Source organism: Hyperoodon ampullatus (assembly GCF_949752795.1).
Source record: "Hyperoodon ampullatus genome assembly, chromosome: 3".
In the NCBI taxonomy this organism is placed as follows: Eukaryota; Metazoa; Chordata; class Mammalia; order Artiodactyla; family Ziphiidae; genus Hyperoodon; species Hyperoodon ampullatus.
This window is the reverse complement of record NC_136916.1, coordinates 104,027,344-104,046,137: the sequence shown is the minus strand read 5'-3', so window position 1 is coordinate 104,046,137 and position 18,794 is coordinate 104,027,344. Positions and strand designations below refer to the sequence as shown.

Genomic DNA, 18,794 nt, shown 5'->3' with positions numbered 1-18,794 from the left:
ATTATTTTGTTTTTGGCTGCCTTGGGTCTTCGTTGTTGCGCGCAGGCTTTCTCTAGTCGCGGCGAGCAGAGGCTACTCTTTGTTGTGGTGTGGAGGCTTCTCACTGCAGTGGCTTCTCTTGTTACGGAGCACGGGCTCTAGGCGCACAGTCTTCAGTAGTTGTGGCACGTGGGCTCGGTAGTTGTGGCACACGGGCTTAGTTGCTCCGCGGCAGGTGGGAATCTTCCCGGACCAGGGATTGAACCCGTGTCCGCTGCATTGGCAGGCGGATTCTTAACCACTGCGCCACCTGGGAAGTCCTGGTTGTATGTTTAAATGTTTGAGCTGCTTAAGATCTTTTCTAATACTTGTCAGAATAACCTCCATTAGCAGTCTCCTGGCTGGGGGCAAAGCAGAGACAAGTCTAAAGACTCTCTCTTATGCCATATAAGGCGACTAAAATCTCTTTGAACTTGATTGGTAACTCAGTCAAAAAACTCTTATCATACATATATGTTTATAATTGGGGGTCACAAAATTGAGTAAAATGATGAGACATCCTTGTAGCGATAGAGACAGACTCATACAAAGATGCTTTCATAATTTAACCAGGGATGGTGGGAGGGTGGGGTCTGCAAGGCAGCTTCCTGGAGAAGCCGGTCTTGTGTCCTGTTCCAGAAGTGACTTCAGTGAGAAAGCCTGGGGTGAAAATCTTAACGTTTTAATCCATTTCCTTCTGGCACATCTTCACTCTGACTTTTTACAGGTATTCCTTTGAGTAGAGTGGCTAACTATTGCCTACCGTTCCTACTCCCGGTGCTTAGAACAGCCCAAACTCCCTCACGCTTTCACTGCAGCTCATTGAGCCACGCCCCCAGGTTCTGGCTCTAAGTTCGGGCCAATAAAGTTGCGCCCCAAGGATCGCAGGACCAGGGAAGGGAAGCCTCCAGCCAATGAGAGGCCAATTATAACCTCAAAGAGTAGAAAAATCTTTTAGTGATGTTTTTGGACTAATGAGGAGCGATGACTATGCGCCCGCTCTGGGCGACTGACAGAGGACCGGCGGCTTCCTGAAACACCAGGGAGCTGAAGCAGCCCTGCCCCACCTCCTGGTCTGGAGGTAGCGCGATGGGCCACGCTTCCAATAGCTCGAAGAACTTCTCGTCACGTGCAGTTTTTGCAGGCCCAGCGGCGTCCTGAAAGTCATGTGACAGTTGACGATGGCGCCACGCTCCCCAATGGAAAATAGGAGCTGCCTTCACAGGACCAGAAATCGGTTTGTCTCCGCGAATAATAGCACGACGGGGGCGGGGATAGCCTATCAAGTGCCGTGGGCGAAACGGGGCGGGGCAGGCTACCGGTTGCGGGCGAGCTGGCCGCGCGGCGCGCAGGCGCCCTGGGGACCCGGTAGCGGCGGCGGTGGCTGCGGCGACGGCAGCGGCGAAGAGCCGGATCCTTGGCCAAAGCGGGAGGCGGCGGTGGAGGCCATGGCGGCAGATGGAGAGCGATCCCCGCTGCTCTCTGAGCCTATCGACGGTGGCGCCGGCGGCAACGGATTAGTGGGGCCGGGCGGGAGTGGGGCTGGGCCCGGGGGAGGCCTGACCCCCTCCGCACCACCGTACGGAGCCGGTAAACATGCCCCGCCCCAGGGTAAGACGGGGCGGGTCCGAGGTGTTCCCGGGGGTACTCTGAGAGGAGCAGGGGGCGGGACCGAGGGCGGGGGCGGGGCCCAAGCGCCAGGTGCAGAGCTGTTGCACCTGTGATCGGGGGAGGCTTCCTTCCCTCCGCAATCGCGACCGGAGCTTCGGAGCGGAAGGGGGTTCTGAGGAATCTGATCGAAGCACTGATCATAAGATCCCGCTGAGCTTGTCAGAAGGCTTGAGGACCAGCAAGAGTTGCCTTACTCCGTGTAGCTTCAGTGGGGGTGTCTGCAACTGATGCCAGCCCTTCTTTTTACCTTCCTCTCCAGCATTTCCCCCGTTCCCCGAGGGACACCCAGCCGTGTTGCCTGGGGAGGACCCACCCCCCTATTCACCCCTGACCAGCCCGGACAGTGGGAGTGCACCCATGATCACCTGCAGAGTCTGCCAGTCTCTCATCAACGTGGAAGGCAAGATGCATCAGCATGTAGTCAAATGTGGCGTCTGCAATGAAGCCACTGTGAGTTATACAAATCTGTGAAATGGGCCCTGTTTCCCAGGTCCTCTTTCTGATCCCTTGATTCTAGACCCGGACCTTCAGGCATTAGCCAAGTGCTTTTGATGAAACCCAGGTTTCAGTTCCAGGAGTCTCACACAGCCATTTCCCCAGAAGCCACTCACCAAAGCTAATATTTACCATCCCTCACCTTCATACCTACTTTGGATACTTAAGCTTAGTTTTCATTTGCAAATCTCATGTTATATGCCTTTCATTTCTCTGTCCTGGCTAAGATTTTATCTCTGATCTCTCCTCAGAAGGTTTTTGGAGGAATTGGAAGGGATTGGGATTAGAGGTTTGCTTACCGATGTCCCCATTATTCTCTAGCCAATCAAGAATGCACCCCCAGGGAAAAAATATGTTCGATGCCCCTGCAACTGTCTCCTTATCTGCAAAGTGACTTCCCAGCGGATTGCCTGCCCTCGGCCATACTGGTGAGAGGGATAATTTGGGGAAGGGCATTTGTGGGGAAAATCGGAAGGCCGAAAAAGGGTGAATGTTTATCGAGAATGTAAAGGTGAGAGAGCTTGGTGTTTATTTAGAAAGAGAAAAAGCTAAGGACTGTTGTGCCTCTAGAATGTTACAGCCATCTTTCTCATCTCTCAATAAAAAGATTGGGAGAAAAGTGGTGTCCTTTAGGAAGATGGAGAGTCTCAGAGACTGGGTGAATTATCCTGAGGTAAAAGGGAAATTAGAGGCCTGAAGTTTAAGCGATGCTCTTCCTCAAGGATTCTCTGGGGTAGGGCTGGGGGGCCAGAGTATCTTAAATGTACAGAGAAGTAGAGGGACTTAGAGAGCCAGGGAGTGGGGGATGTAAAGGAGGAATAATGTAGGGATCCTTAGGATTGAAAACTTTTAAAACATAGTCTTTTTCTCCTGTACAGCAAAAGAATCATCAACCTGGGGCCTGTGCATCCGGGACCTTTGAGTCCAGAACCACAACCTGTGGGTGTCAGGGTCATCTGTGGACATTGCAAGAATACTTTTCTGGTGAGGAGAGGTATTGGGAAGCCCTGGGGGGCGGGGGGTGGGCAGCAGAGAAGTAGTCATGAATATATTTCTGAGTTATGATAATGAATCCTGAAAAGGTCTGTTTTATGAGGACCCATTTCCCAGCCTCCACTGCCCCAGGGCTCTCATTGAAGATGACCCTGCTTCTACTATTAATTGGTTTCTCTTTTCCTATCTCCATAGTGGACAGAGTTCACAGACCGAACCTTGGCCCGTTGCCCTCACTGCAGGAAAGTGTGAGTGATTAGAGAGCGGCATTGTTGAGCTGGGTAGTGAATAGAGTAAAAGCTACAGGGCCATTGCAAGTATCCATTTTTGTTTGCCACCCCACAGGTCATCTATTGGGCGCAGATATCCACGAAAGAGATGTATCTGCTGCTTCTTGCTTGGCTTACTCTTGGCAGTCACTGCCACTGGCCTTGCTGTGAGTAACTTTGATCCAACCCCTTTCATTCTGCAGCCTCGTCTAAGATTGGGGAAATGGCTATCCTAAAAAGAAGTGAAAGAAACAGTGTTTTTGTTTGTCTTGTTTTAATGTGTAGATGAACTGAAGTTGAAGGAGACTGATAAATGGTCTTCATTGTTACTATCAGAGTAGAAAACAGCTATCTTCTTTATGCAGAGGATACAACAATGGAGCAGTGGCTTAGATTGAGTTGCTATGAGGAAACCTGGCTCAATTGTCAGACATGAAGAAAAACTGACAGATGTCTGGGATTGTTTGAGTATGTTCCTGCCCAGTGGAGGGAGCTAGACAGCTGGGCCTTTTAAAAGGTTCCTGAAGGCGGCTGCATGTGGATAGGGGACACAGACTGAAGCTTGAGTTCCATGTTACTGTTACTAGGGCTCCTAGAAAGTGGTGAGAGATCAACAGTAACCTCATCTTCCTTTTTCTTCTTCATCAGTTTGGCACATGGAAGCATGCACAACGATACGGAGGCATCTATGCAGCCTGGGCATTTGTCATCCTGTTGGCTGTGCTGTGTTTGGGCCGGGCCCTCTACTGGGCCTGTATGAAGGTCAGCCACCCTGTCCAGAACTTCTCCTGAGCCCCACGATGACTCAGACTGCCTGGCCCCGTCCAGGTGGGGACAGTGACACTATAAAGGGAGTGATGGTAAAAGGCTCCCTGGGCTTTTATAAGGGGAGCCAAGCAACTGCCTTCCTTTTCCCTGCGGAGAGGTAGGAAGGAACCAGGCCCTCACCTAGGTTTGGAGGAATAAGTAAAACCACTGCTGGCCATCTGCTTTCCTCCAGTGGTTGCTGTGTTTAGGGTGAAGTAGGCGGAAAGTTTCCCCTAAACCTGGGTCCTAAAAGACGGTTCTAGCCTTGTCCTTCCTATATGCTCCCCGAGAGCCATTCCTGTCCCTTACACATTCCAGGGCAGGGTGGGGGTGGGTAGCCCTGGGGGTCTCCCTCCCTCTTGTGCACCATTAGGACCTTGCTGCTGCTATTGCACTTCATCAGGGGCTGGCTCTGGTCTCAGCACCCTCAGTCTCCTCTCCCCCATTCCACGTCCTCTGGGGGTGGGGTCAGCCGCTGCTCTGTACAGAACCACAGGAACTGATGTATATATAACTATTTAATGTGGGGTGTGGTCCCCTAGTCCTGTATTTCCTATAATTCCTCCTTTTCAACCTTACCCCCCAGTTGCAGTATTTAACTGGGCTGGGTAGGGTTGCTCTGTCATGGGGGAGGTTAGGGACTCATCCTGTGCTTGTAAATAAATAAGGTCATGACTCTACTCTATTCCAGTTGTTAAATCTGTGTGTATGAAAGGATGAGGGGAATTTATAGCCCCACAAAGGGGTAGAATACAAAGACAGCAAGGCTGAAACTATGACTCTTTATTTTCACATGGACAGTTCAAAGGAAGTCATCAGTAGCTTTTGTTTAATGTAAAAAAAAAAAAAGAACCCCCCCCCCCCCCACAAATCGTGGAGAACTTAAGTCTGTTTCTAGAAGCCTGGTTAAAGGATTCATAGTTTAGAAGGGAAGTAACAATGCAGATTTCTCTAGAGAGCAGTTTTTAAAGCTTGGGGGTAAGAAGTTTAAAGCTAGTTTAGCGGGCTTATTTCCCAGGCTCAAAGTGATTTGGGGGAGGTGTCACAGTGCTAGATATAGGGTGATGGGACAGTGGTCACTGCCCAGAGCCTTGGAACGGATCTTGCTGTCACACAAAGCAGGCAACAGAGAGTGAGACAATAAGAAATAATCAAGGCGCCAACCAACGTTTTTGGATCGCGCATTCATCATGTATGTCCAAAAGGTATAGGCATAGGCCGTGTTGGGGTAGAGGTGCCGGAAACTGTCAGTCAGTGGCACTGCCTGCAGCAATTCCCCAAAGCCTTGACGCTCTTCTGGAGTGAAGCCAGCATTCTTTTTGTTTCCCTTTGGGTTGCGAAGATCAATTTCTTCATGAGCCACATTGAGGTCCCCACATAGCACAAGGGGCTTGTGGGAAGCCAAACCCTTCAGGAATTTGCGAAAGGCTTCATCCCAGCGCTGCCGGTACTCCAGGCGCACCAGACCTCGGCCTGCATTAGGTACATAGGCTGTCACCAGCACAAATGCATCATATTCAGCCACAATCACTCTGCCTTCCTGATCATGTTCCTCTTCACCTACAGAAACGATGAAACAATTAGCAAAAAGAAGTTTAAGAAAGGGAAAGCAGGGGCTTCCCTGGTGGCGCAGTGGTAGAGAGTCTGCCTGCCGATGCAGGGGACACGGGTTCGTGCCCCAGTCCAGGAGGATCCCACATGCCGTGGAGCGGCTAGGCCCGTGAGCCATGGCCGCTGAGCCTGCGCGTCTGGAGCCTGTGCTCCACAACGGGAGAGGCCACAACAGTGAGAGGCCCGCGTACCGCAAAAAAAAAAAAAAAAAGGGAAAGCAAAGAATAAAGGGATCAAGAATTGGGACTGGAGTGGGATATCAGCAATTGGTTTGGAAGAGCCGGGCTTTAGGAATCAACAGGGTCTCACCAATGCCATAGGAGACTTTGAGTGGGCACTGGCGGGAGAGTAGGCCCACACCACTGTACCCTTCCTTGTCTGAAGGAGCTGACCAGTACTGATGGGATAGTCCAGAGAGTGCTTGAAGTTCAGCTGGTAGTTTGTTCTCAGAACATTTGGTCTCTTGGAGGCACAGGATATCTGGGGCTTCCTCCTTTACCCACTGTGAGCGAAATGAAAGGTAGAAAAAGTATTATCAATTCAGCAGACATTTATTGAAGAATCTATGTGCTAAGTACTAGAGATACACAGGTGAGGGACTTCCCTGGTGGCACAGTGGTTAAGAATCCACCTGCCAATGCAGGGGACATGGGTTCATCCCTGGTCCGGGAAGATCCCACATGCCGCGGAGCTACTAAGCCCGTGTGCCACAACTACTGAGCCCGTGCTCTGCAACAAGAGAAGCCACCGCAATGAAAACCCCGTGCACCACAACAAAGAGTAGCCCCTGCTCACCGCAACTAGAGAAAGCCCGCGCAGCAACGAAGACCCAATGCAGCCATAAATAAATAAATAAATAAGACACAGTCTCTGCAGAAGGAGTATAAGTCTAGCAACACAGTATTTGAAGTTATAAACTACATAAGTGGCAGGGAGACAAGAAAGAGTGTTCATGCAACACTGAGAAGATTGGTTTTTTCCCTATAGGCAGTGGATAGATAGCCAGCTAAGATTTTTTAATTAGTTATTTAAATGTTGGATATGCAGTAAATAAAATGGAGCAAGTCCAGTAACAAGGTTTTTCTGACATGCTAGGAAAAAGAGGACATTAAATAAAACAATGGCAGTGGAACTGGTGGAATGGCATTTAAGAAATACAAGTGGGGGGCTTCCCTGGTGGCACAGTGGTTAAGAATCCGCCTGCCAATGCAGGGAACACGGGTTCGAGCCCTGGTCGGAAAAATCCCACATGCCGCGGAGCAACTAAGCCCGTGCGCCACAACTACTGAGCCTGCGCTCTAGAGCCCGCGCTCCGCAACAAGAAAAGCCACCGCAATGAGAAGCCTACGCACCACAACGAAGGGTAGCCCCCGCTCGCCACTAGAGAAAACCCCTGCTTAGCAACGAAGACCCAACGCAGCCAAAAATAAATTTATAAAAAGAAAAGACATACAAGTGGTATGACTTGGTGAAAACCTTGTATCTCTGCCACAAGAAAACGACAGCGCTAGGAACTAAAATGGGAAAAGGTGATTAAACCCCAAGATCGGTACCCCCCTCCCCTTAATTCCACTCACATCTAAACCTTTCTTCTTAATCCAGGCTCGAAGCCCATCCACATTCCAGGAGCAGATCTTCAGTGTGGCTGATTTGCCACCGGCTGAGGTTTTCTGATCTGGGGGGTCCTCATACATGACTGCCCCCTCTCCTGTTGCCTCTTTTTCATTTTTTTTTGCTCCCGCCTTGCTCTTCTTGGCCTCTGGTTCTATAAAATAAGTAATACACAATGATATAAGTTGGCGGTATCCAACTTTGATCCTGTTAACTATAGATCCACCGAGAGCCTGCAGTTGCCGCGACTTCTTCGCAAACTGCAAAAATGAGTATACAGTCGGTCCGTACCTACCGTTCATCAAGGGAATTATAGACATCCCCATCGCAGCCTCTAAGGAGATGGGCCTATTTCATTCTCTTACCAATCTTGGGCTCTTCCCCGTCTTCTGCCACCGCTCCCTTTTTCCCACGTTTCGGCATCACTGTAACAAACACCCTTCTGCACCAGTTCCACGTCGCCCACCGAAGCAGTATATTTATCGCGTTGCCTACAGACGCAAAGAAGTAGTGAAACCAGCTAAGGCTAGGGAAGACTCCCCCCTCGGGCGCCCCCGCACCGAGTCCCGCCTTTCAAACCGTATTATCTCTGAATTCTTTTCCCGCTTCAGTGCACCATCGGCCTTTCAGCCCCTCATCCTCAAGACTAAATCATTTCATAGTGCCTCCTACCCTCCTCACGAGATCGGCCCTCCAGCCAATCGACGGACTTAATTAAGAATTCCGACTTAGGCTTGCCGATCAGAAGTCCAGAGAAGCCCCTACGATAGGCAAAACAACAACAACCCTGTAACTGACCTGCTTGGGTCGCAGCCTGACTCCTCCTTAACCCAGCACAAAGAATGGAGCACGATGTGCCCCCACGTGGGTAACTGGTGTGGTCACGTGATCTGAGATACGCCGCCAGTGGCGGAGGAATGCGGGTGATTGGTCTGTTTGTACCACGTGACGGAAAGCTCAGCCTTCCCAACCTTCTCCGTGACTCCGGGGCACTGAAGGCCCCAATCCTCCATTCTTGGGCTGTTCATCGCTATGCCAGAATCACGACTCCTTCTGCCACCTTGACCGGAGATCCCAGAGCTGTCTAAGAGAGAACAAAATCAGTGGAGAAGGCTGGGCTGGACCATGGGAGAGAGGCAGAGGAACGGATAGGAATTTAAGGAGCAGATGCCGACTCTGTGTTCCTGGCAGTTAAGAGAACAGGTCCTCGAAGGGGCCTTGATGGGTCGCCGTGACGACAGGGGTTGGGGCTGGCGCCGGCGCGCTACCAGCGGGAATTCTTTGGTATCTGTTCCGGTGAGTGCTGCTCCTTAGCAGCCACCGACTCGTTTTCTTCAGCGACTCAGAGTCTGCGTCCCAGCGCGGACTGGTGCGGGCTCCACGGCCCCAGTGGTAGCTCGGAGCCATGCCGGCGGTTTTGGGTTTTGAAGGCAGCGCCAACAAGATTGGCGTGGGAGTAGTACGGGATGGCGTGGTGCTGGCGAACCCGCGGCGGACTTACGTCACGCCTCCTGGCACAGGTACGGGAGTAGGGAACTTATAGTTTGCGGCGCACTTCTCCGCACAGCATCACTTGCCATCTTCCTAAACATTAGTGAAGAAAGGTGTGGAGCGCATTGTCCCCTCATAGTTTTTGATCTGAGTCTCTGAGATTATGTGACAGTGTTATCACAAGGCTGATGGATAGAAGAGTCACAGGCACTTGAACCTGGATCTTCTGAGCTCGTTCAGCCTTTATTGAGCATCTTTTACGTGCTAATCGTCAGCTGGCTGCTGGCTACAAAAATAGATGTATAAGCTTGTTATGGAGCTGGACATGTAGACAGAACTTCACATCACAGTGTGATAAATAGTATAACGTAGATGCAGTCAAAATACACTAGAATGAGAGAGTGTAGACTCCCAGCTTAGGTGTAGACAGAACTGGCTGGCTTTGCAATATTCAGTAGTTGTTTTTGGACTTCTGTATTCTTAAAATGGGAATGGTAATACCTGCATCATTGGGTCTTGAGAATTAAAGTACCAGACACGTTATCACTTTTAGTAATAGTAAATGTTATTTGTAAGTTATATTGTAACTTGTCTACCCTCCCCGCAAACATCTGCTTATGTAGGAGAAGGCAACTGACTTGCATATACCTGAAAAGCCTCCCTGAGCAGGCGATGTTGTGACAGGTTACTCATTAGGAATATATATATGTTTAGCACTCACCCTTGGCATTTGGGCACCAAGAATGTGAAGATAAATAAAATAGCCAGTGCTTTGAGATGTTCATGGTTAAACTGGGAAAAGTACGGATAATTATAATGCTATAGTTATTATATGTTACATATAGTATGTTAAATTCAATGATGTGTTAAATTCATGCACACGGTTTGTAGGGTCACAGAAGATCACCAAAAAGTATGAGATAGGTATCACTTGAATTGAGTCCTGAGTATGAGTTGGGTATGAAGAAGGGCATTTCTGAGAGCTGTTTAGCCTAGCTGAACAGGCTGGAAAGACTATATCTGAAGACATAGAAGACAGGATGCTTGAGGAAAGGGAAAGGGACTCTTCCTACCCCACTAAAACGTTTGTTTTGACTTCTACCTACCTTTCTATAGAAAAACTCTGTGATCACTGACTTGTGTCCATCTCTTAGGATTCCTTCCAGGTGCTACTGCCAGGCACCACCGAGCTGTTATCCTGGACCTGCTGCAGGAGGCACTAACAGAGGCTGGATTAACCTCCAAGGATATTGATTGCATTGCATACACCAAAGGTATGGCTGGGAGAGTGGGCGACAATGGAAGAATATACCTGGAGCCTGGCTAGGTCAAAATAGCCTGCAGCTCACCTCTGCTACCACCACTACCACCACCCAACCTTCACATCCCCTGCTTCCCCCGGCTCTGTTTTTCTCAGTGTCTATAGGATTCTCACTCCCATTTCTGTCCCCGTAGGTCCTGGCATGGGTGCCCCACTGGTTTCTGTGGCTGTTGTAGCCCGTACTATGGCTCAGTTGTGGAATAAGCCATTGCTGGGTGTTAACCACTGCATAGGCCACATTGAAATGGGCCGCCTCATCACTGGAGCCACCAGCCCAACTGTGCTATATGTCAGTGGAGGAAATACACAGGTATTTAACAGTACTACACTGTTCCTTCTTTTTATTTCCCCTCAGAGATTTTTGGTTATTTTTTTAATTTTTTTTTTTTTTGCGGTACTTGGGCCTCCTACTGTTGTGGCCTCTCCGGTTGAGGAACACAGGCTCCGGACACGCAGGCTCAGTGGCCATGGCTCACGGGCCCAGCCGCTCCACGGCACGTGGGATCTTCCCGGACCGGGGCACGAACCCGTGTCCCCTGCATCGGCAGGCGGACTCTTAACCACTGTGCCACCAGGGAAGCCCTGGTTATTTTTAATGACTGAAACAAAACAGGTCTAAAACCACAGCTTCTGGAAGAACCATTTGTTTTTGCTGGTCTCTCTTCAGACTAACCTTGGCCTCTTGTTGGGCCATGTGTTTAAGAGCAGGGTCTCTGAAGACATGCTTGCTGACAACAGTTTTTTGCAAGGGGTTATCCACAGACTACCTTGTGGGCATGAGGTGATTATAGTTATAAACTTTCACAAAAGACTTGATCTCTGACCTCCTGGCGATTTTCTTCTTGCCAGTGGTAGCCATCACTTTGCAGGGATAGTGGGATGCCATCATCAGTGTTCTTCATGATGACCCACCAGGAGCAGCACCACCTTCCCAGGTTTCATGAACTTGCCCATTTTGACAGAAACCACTCAGGACTACGGCAGAAAAGCTCCACCATTCCTTCTTAATTTCTAAGGCACTGTACCAACAACTTTCATGTTCCACCCGAGTGGTGGGAACTGCAAGAGCAAAGCTGGGCTCATCTGAAACTAAAATGTGATATACTAGAAAACCCACAACAGAGTTTGTGATATTGTATGTTTGGGCGTATGATTAGAACGTTAGATGACCTTTATATATGTGGCTGCAGAGATAAGGAATTTCCAATTTAGGGAAGGAAAGAATGGTAAGGATTGAAGTATTCAAAATAATGAAAGGATTTTCATTTTCATTATCTTGAAGCTTATTTTTCCTATGAATCTTAGCAATTAAAACTAAGGGGCACTATCCCATTTGTATCTTTACAACAATTGCATGTTTTGTTTTAGTTACTGGTGATAAATATATAGAAGTTTTTAAGAGTATGAAAATATAAATAATTTAGAAAACATTTTACGAATGGCAGAAGGTATTTTAAACTTACAGGTGAAGCCAGAGTTGTTTGGGATACCTTATAAGACCTTTTTAGGTTGGTATTAGAGAACTCCAGCCTTCCTTTCCCACATAACACCTGATGGGATTATTGTCAGGAATGCTCATTGTCTGCAGCTTATGAAAGGGTTATGTTCTAAAACTTCATCTTGTGAAATAGTTATTAAAGATGAAGCACACATTCCTGTGAATATGATGTGGCAACTTTAATGGGTAGAAAGCAAGTAACTGGTTGAGGCCTGAAGGATATCATACAAGGTTAGGGACTTGGGGTGTGGAAAGTATCAGTGGAAGCTTACAAGAGTTAATGGATATGAGCAGCGATGGAATTTTCTCTTCTTTTCCTCCTCCCTTTTGAAGCCTGCTTAGGTGTGAAAAACAGAAGATGATTGGGTAGGGAAGTGTAGATGACAGAAGTAGAAAGGCAGAATTTTTTCTTTCCTCTTTTGTTGCCAGCTTTTGACAGTAGAGTAAGAGCTACATCAGAATGGAAGAAAATCCCTAGCAGCACCAGAAAGGGAAAGGGACTTATGGTCCTTAGGAAGTACTCACTGTCAGCAGCATGGAGCATATGTGTCAGTGGGTGATAAATACTCTCTGTGCTAGAAGCTGGTCACGTATGAAGAATGGACATAAGTTGGTTGCCAGTGCTGAGTTGGATGGGCCATTAGTCTGACCCAGAATGGGGTTTTCAGTTTTGTTTTGTTCTTGTTGTGTTTGCTGCACTGCGTGACTTGTGGGATCTTAGTTCCCCAACCAGGGGTTGAACGAGCACCTTCAGCAGTGAAAGAGCGGAGTCCTAACCACTGGACCGCTAGGGAATTCCCTGGGATTTTTGGGTTTCTTTTAACTCTACCTTGGTGGTTTCCAAATACCACCACCCTGCTGGGATAACCTAGAAGAACTCTGGTTTCCTGCTTCCAAGAAGGAAAGCCTTCCCTAGTACACACTGTCTAGACTGCTTTTAAAGGAATATTAGGAACCTCCAAGCAAGAAAAATGCATCCAAAGTGATAATTTGCTTCTCCCCTGACCTAGACTACCTTCTGTAGACTAGGAATCTGCTCTGGGAATCCTTGGGATATATATAGACTTCTCAGATAAGTGCTATTAAAAAGTACCCATTGAGGGTTTGGGAAAGTCGTTTTTCCCATTGCTTATTGCTTTTTGGAAGCTCTAGTGACCATGTTGATCCTCTGCTGCGTTCTTCCCCAAAGCTAAATGCTCCTCTTTACAGACTTGAGGTTTCATGGACATCCTCATCACCCTTAGGTGATTGCGTATTCAGAACATCGTTACCGCATCTTTGGGGAAACCATCGATATTGCTGTGGGTAATTGTCTGGATCGTTTTGCTCGAGTGCTGAAGGTAAGCCATTGAGGCTACAGAGAACATAAGATGTGAATGTATTTGGGGGGAGCCATGGAAAAGGAGGAGGAAAGTAGTAAATTAGCTTCTTATGCTTCCTGGATACCTGACTTCATCCTCTTTTTCCTTCTGCTAGATTTCCAATGACCCAAGTCCAGGCTACAACATTGAACAGATGGCAAAGCGGTAAGGGGAATAAGGTGGAGGGAGGCTGACTGGTGGGGCGCCAGGGATTTCCCTGTATATGTGTTAATGAGGTTTGGGAGGGCTTTGGAGGGTGAGCAGCCAGCTGACTACAGGCTTAAGTGCCTCATATACTCACTCCCACATAGAGGCAAGAAGCTAGTTGAGCTGCCATACACTGTAAAGGGGATGGACGTCTCATTCTCAGGGATCTTGTCTTTCATTGAGGTGAGTGTGGGAGAGGTGAGGAGATGGGCACTTCTCATGCTTTTTAATGAAGCATATGTGTTTTGCTCACCAGTGTATTTTCTACATATAGCATAGTACTGGCCCATGTTAGATGCTGAATAAATTCATTTAGCAAATATTTATTGAACATCTTTTGTGTGCCAGGTGCTGTTCAAGGCAATAGTGATACAAGATGGAGCAAAACAAAAATCCCTGCCTACTTGGAGCTTGCTTTTCATGCAGTGGGGGTGGGAGACAGAAAAAGAAACCAAAAAAAAAAAAAAAAAAAGAAGGGGGGAAATAATAAAATAAAAAGGGTCAGATGGGGACAAGTGCTCTAGAGAAAAATTAACTGGGGTAGGGAATGAAGGGTGCCAGGGTAGACATTCATAATTACTGAGTCTTTTTTTTTTAAGCTAATCACAGTATTTTCTTTCTTTCCTTTCTTTTTTTTTTTCCCCCCGTAATTATTGAATCATGAAAGACTGCTGCTGGTTTTATAGCTCAGTGCCAGTGAAGGGCAAGGTGTCATATGGGATGTACTGGCAAATTGAATTGTGGTGAAACATGGTGATACTCCAAGTGCACTAATTTTTTGCTCATATGTCATCCCCAAACTGCAATTCATTGTTTTATATGTTTTCCCCTTTAACTATAGGATGTAACCCAGCGGATGCTGGCCACGGGCGAGTGTACTCCTGAGGATCTATGTTTCTCCCTGCAGGTAATGGAGTAAAAAGCTGGGAGAGAAAGTTGAAGCTGGAGGAGCTTTTATATAGTAGACAGTACTAAGCTGGGATTGTCTTTGATGTTTTCACCTTGTTTTCCTTGCATAGGAAACTGTGTTTGCAATGCTGGTAGAGATCACAGAGCGAGCCATGGCACATTGTGGCTCCCAGGAAGCCCTCATCGTGGGAGGTGTGGGGTGTATGTATCACTGAACTGTGCTTCTCTTTCCTATTTTGGGGCATGCGTATCCTCCTCCTGATACTCTAAATCTCTAAGGGTTTGGGGAAATTACTCGTTTTATTTCTTGTCCTGTGCTTCCCACTCCTTGCCCCTGGAATCCCTACTTCATTTTCCTAAGTCAGTGCACATGAGGTGTGCAGCCATACTGTGAAGAAATGGCTAAAAGTAAGCTAACTGTACCCCTACCTCTTTGTAGGTAATATGAGGTTACAGGAAATGATGGAGACGATGTGCCAGGAGCGCGGAGCCCAGCTTTTTGCCACAGATGAGAGGTAAAGGCCCTTTCCCTTTTTTTATTTCTTTTTTTTCCCCTCCAATTACTGTGATTTTCCACGCTTAGATCATGAATTTCATACCTCTTTTCCTTTCCAGATTCTGCATTGACAATGGAGCCATGATAGCCCAGGCTGGCTGGGAGATGTTTCGGGCTGGACACAGGACTCCTCTCAGTGAATCTGGGGTCACACAGAGGTGAGTAGCCCCTTGGAGGAGGTAGACAGGATTAAATGGGAGGTAGGCAAAAATGAGCAGCAGGGAAGAGGATCCAGAATCGTGAGGGCAGAGAAGAATGGAAGGTGCTAAGGGGTAACTGTCCACCAAGTTTTTCCTATTTTTTTTTTTACAGGTATCGGACAGATGAAGTAGAAGTGACATGGAGGGACTAACAAGGTTAACAGAATCGGAGTAGATAGCGCCCTAAGTGGAGACCAAGGGACCCTGGGCCTTAATCTTTATCCTGACATAAGAATCCTGGCAAGGCTGTGGATGCCCCTCTCCTATCATTTGAACCTCAAGATGACTCAGCATTAAAATATTTTTGTTTTTATACGTTGATAATCAACTTGTGTTCAGGAAGGATACACAGTTAGCACTGGATAAATTCTTGTTGATGGGGTGATGGGTAAGGAGGCAAGGGGTCAGAGCGGCACCCTGGCTGACTATGCAGGTTGCCTTGGAGCTGCTGCTCTGGAGCTAAAATTGAGGGGAATCTCTTAGATACTCTAACCTCTTCTTAGTAATGCTATTATCATTGATACTGTTTTAGCATCAGATCTTATGCTAATTGCTTTACATTTATCATCTCATTTAAATTCTTTGAAGTATAGGTACTCAGGATTTCCCTGAAAATAGCCTGAAGCCAGGTGTAATTTCATGCTAATTGATAACTCAAAAGTAAAACCATCCCTCTTCCATACACTTAGGCCTACAGACATTTCCATTGGCAGGCTTGAGGGGGCGGGCCCCAGGTATACACATTCTCTGAAATTAACAGCCAGTCATTAGCAAAAATCTCACATATGCTCAACCTCTTCTCTGTATGTTCCCTTTTTTATAGTCCTGCTCTGAGCCCTGGTTTCTCCTGAGGACTCTGCTTCTTTTAGTAGTGGTGGTGGTTTCTCTCACACCCATTGTACCACTGGGCCTGGAGGCAGTGCAAGTGTCCTCATTTCTTCTCATACTATTTTTTTTTTTTTAATATTTATTGATTCGGCTGTGCTGGGTCTTCGTTGTGGCATGCAGGATCTTTAGTTGTGGCATGCGAACTCTTAGTTGCGGCATGTGGGATCTAGTTTCCTGACGAGGGATCGAACCCCGGTCCCCTGCATTGGGAGCATGGAGTATTAACCACTGGACCGCCAGGGGAGTCCCTTCCATATACTATTTTTAAGACTATTCTCTTTCATCTCTAACATACCTCAGCTTTGAAACACAAGTCAGTACCTGTCATAAATCTTGGTGATTTAAATATCCATGTAGATAATCTTTCTAACACTCTGGTCTCAGTTCTTTGCTCCTCCAGTGATCTTGTCCTCCACCCCCACTTCAGCTACTCATTCCCTTGGTCATATTCTAGACCTACCACTACTCCATATCTCAATCTCAAACGTCCCACCCTCCCACCATTACTTCCTGTCTTTCCAGTTTATTCCACATGGCTTCATTTCCCTCCTCCCACTAAATTCCAGTCATGAGCCCTTTGTTACAAACGCCTTACCTCCCTTGCTTCTCTCTGGCTTTTGTCACACTCAACTCTTCACCAACTTTCCTAGATCCATGCAGTTGAAAGGGCTAGGAAGAAACAGTCAGGTTGACTTGTCTTTAAATTCATTACCATAAAACTTGAGTGAGTCCTTTATGCTACTAGCAATATCCCCTGGTCCTTTTACTTGCCCTTCCTTTTTTTTGGCCATGCTGCATGGCTTGCGGGATTGGAGTCCTAACCACTGGACCTCCAGGGAATTCCCCACTTGCCCTCGCTTCTGATCCCTTAAATCTCCAACATCCCTCATTCTCACTTTTACTTTGGTAGAAAATAGAAACAATCCGAAAAGGTTCACAAGCTCCTACCACTATACCTGCATACTTTCCAGCATTTATACCTGTAAGCTCTGCTTTCTCTCTTGTTACTGTATAACAGTGATTCTCAACTGGGACTGAGTTTGCTCCCAGAGGACATTTGGTTGATCACAACCGGGAGGTGGTGCTGCTGGGTAGAGGCCAGGGATGCTGCAAAATAGCCTACAATGCACCTAACAGCCTTCCACAACAGAACTATCTGGGCTTAAATGTCATTGGCGTCAAGGTTGAGAAATGCTGCTCTAAACAAACTGTCTAGGCTCCTGTCCAGCCAGTCCCATCATCTGGCTTTCAAGGACATCTCTCAACAGTTCTCCCTCCTTTTCTGTAGCGTCAGTATTCCCCTTTCTCTCCTGGAGCATCCTGTTGGCACACAAATATGCTATCATTTTTCTTATCTTACAAAGACATAAACCTCTCTTGACCCCATTTCCCCTTCCAGTTGCTTCCAATTTTCCTACTCAATTTTTTTAAAACATTTTGTTTATTACTAAGTTTTTAAGTTGAATTATAGTTGACTTACAATATTAGTTTCAGATGTACAGCATAGTGATTTAGTAAGTATTCTTATAGGTTATACTCCACTTAAAGTTATAAAATATTCACTGTATTCTCTGTACTGTGCAATATATCCTTGTAGTTTCTTTATTCTGCTCTATTTTATAGCAGAACATCTTAAAAGAGTCTTTTCCACTTTCTACCAATTCCCTATTAAGTCCACTGCACCACGACTGTTCTCATCATGGTCACCAACGACTTTCACAAACCTAAATAATGGCATCTTCTGCTTTATCTTGCATGGGCTATCAGTAGCATTTGACACCCCCTCTCTGAAACATTGTCTTTACTTGACCTTAGGACATATTCTCTGGTTTGCCTCTTAGTTTACCAAGTACTCTTTCTTAGTCTGCTGGTTTCTCATCTCCATAGCGCTCTAGAGTTCAGTCCTTGGACTGCTTTTCTGTTTACATACATACCTGGAGTGATTTCATCCAGTGTTGCACATTAGAGCCATTTCAATGTGGATGACTCCCCATTTTTTTTAGCTCCAATCAGGACTCTATCCTGAATATCTAGCTGCCCTTGGCATCTCGACTTGGATGCTTAATAGGCATCTCAAGTTTAACATATACAAAACTGAACTTACTTTCTCCCCAGCTTACTGCTGCAGTCTTTCCTATTTCAGTTAATGGCAACTCCATCCTTCTAGTTGTTCATGTTAAAGTGTCTTGGTATTATCTTTGGCACCTATTTTTCATCTCCTCCAATTCATCAAATCACATTGACTTTACCTTCAGAATACATCCAGAATCCAATTTGTCACTTCTCTGCTGCCATCCTAGCCCAAGCCAGAATTATCTGCCTCCAAGATCAGGGGTCCCCAACCCCCGGACCATGGACTGGTATTGGTCGGTCAGCGGCCTGTTAGGAACCGGGCTGCACAGCAGGAGGTGAGCAGTGGCGGGCGGGCGAGCGAGGGAGCAAAGCTTAGAACCATCGTTTGCATTACAGCCTGGAAAAATTACCTTCCACGAAACTGGTCCCTGGTGCCAAAAAGGGTGGGGACTGCTGTCCAAGGTTATTGCAGTAGCTGGTCTACCTGCTTCCATCATTTCCCTCTTACAGTCATTTCTCAACACAGCAGCCAGAGTGAATAGTGTTAACACAGAAGCCGGATTCTCAGCCACTCTTCTCAAAACCCTCTGTGTTTTCCTACCTCAGAATAAAAACCAGAGTCCTTTAAAGGCCTGTAAAAGCCTCCATGACCTGCCCCACCCTTCCTCAAGTAATGCTTTGACCTCACTTCCTGCTACTTATCTCCTTGTTCACTCTGCTCCAGCAACATTGGCCTTTTGTTCTTCCTTAAACACTGAAGGTGTACTGCCCCTCAAGGCCTTTATACTTGTTGCTCCCTCTGCCTGGAATGCTCT

The 18,794-nt window shown here is 47.1% G+C and overlaps 3 protein-coding genes across 6 annotated transcripts; 2 read left to right on the top strand and 1 right to left on the bottom strand.

Moving 5' to 3' along the window:
- Window positions 1-1,466: 1,466 nt before the first annotated feature.
- On the top strand, window positions 1,467-4,933 carry PIP4P1 (phosphatidylinositol-4,5-bisphosphate 4-phosphatase 1; the record flags this gene model as incomplete). Of its 4 annotated transcripts, none has more annotated exons than XM_079700273.1 (7): window positions 1,467-1,608; window positions 1,949-2,139; window positions 2,506-2,612; window positions 3,063-3,168; window positions 3,373-3,425; window positions 3,523-3,613; window positions 4,095-4,933. In XM_079700273.1, the coding sequence occupies 7 exons, from the start codon at window positions 1,467-1,469 to the stop codon at window positions 4,236-4,238; spliced, it is 834 nt and encodes a 277-aa protein (XP_079556399.1). In that variant the 3' UTR covers window positions 4,239-4,933. The 4 variants fall into 4 exon arrangements, with proteins under 4 accessions (XP_079556399.1, XP_079556398.1, XP_079556401.1 ...); XM_079700272.1 differs by having other exon boundaries at window positions 1,467-1,629; XM_079700275.1 differs by lacking the exon at window positions 3,063-3,168.
- Window positions 4,934-5,126: 193 nt separating this feature from the next.
- On the bottom strand, window positions 5,127-8,355 carry APEX1 (apurinic/apyrimidinic endodeoxyribonuclease 1). Its single transcript, XM_079699961.1, has 5 exons — window positions 8,274-8,355; window positions 7,841-7,966; window positions 7,442-7,629; window positions 6,174-6,366; window positions 5,127-5,813 (listed from the first exon to the last, which is right to left on the bottom strand). Exons 2-5 carry the CDS (start codon window positions 7,896-7,898, stop codon window positions 5,296-5,298), a joined length of 957 nt encoding a protein of 318 aa, XP_079556087.1. The 5' UTR covers window positions 7,899-7,966; window positions 8,274-8,355; the 3' UTR covers window positions 5,127-5,295.
- A 525-nt stretch (window positions 8,356-8,880) lies between these two features.
- OSGEP (O-sialoglycoprotein endopeptidase) lies at window positions 8,881-15,331 on the top strand (the record flags this gene model as incomplete). The annotated part of the gene is made up of 11 exons (XM_079699815.1): window positions 8,881-8,995; window positions 10,121-10,240; window positions 10,422-10,597; window positions 13,030-13,125; window positions 13,262-13,311; window positions 13,458-13,536; window positions 14,195-14,260; window positions 14,373-14,463; window positions 14,702-14,777; window positions 14,878-14,976; window positions 15,131-15,331. The coding sequence occupies 11 exons, from the start codon at window positions 8,881-8,883 to the stop codon at window positions 15,168-15,170; spliced, it is 1,008 nt and encodes a 335-aa protein (XP_079555941.1). The 3' UTR covers window positions 15,171-15,331.
- Window positions 15,332-18,794: the final 3,463 nt, after the last annotated feature.

Excerpts from the sequence above, each read along its gene's own strand:
- APEX1 (XM_079699961.1), bottom strand. The coding sequence starts at position 7,898 with ATGCCGAAACGTGGGAAAAAGGGAGCGGTGGCAGAAGACGGGGAAGAG. Across the intron at positions 7,630-7,840 it reads CGGGGAAGAGCCCAAGATTG|AACCAGAGGCCAAGAAGAGC; the intron begins GTAAGAGAATGA and ends CTTATTTTATAG. Across the intron at positions 6,367-7,441 it reads TTAAGAAGAAAGGTTTAGAT|TGGGTAAAGGAGGAAGCCCC; the intron begins GTGAGTGGAATT and ends TTTCGCTCACAG.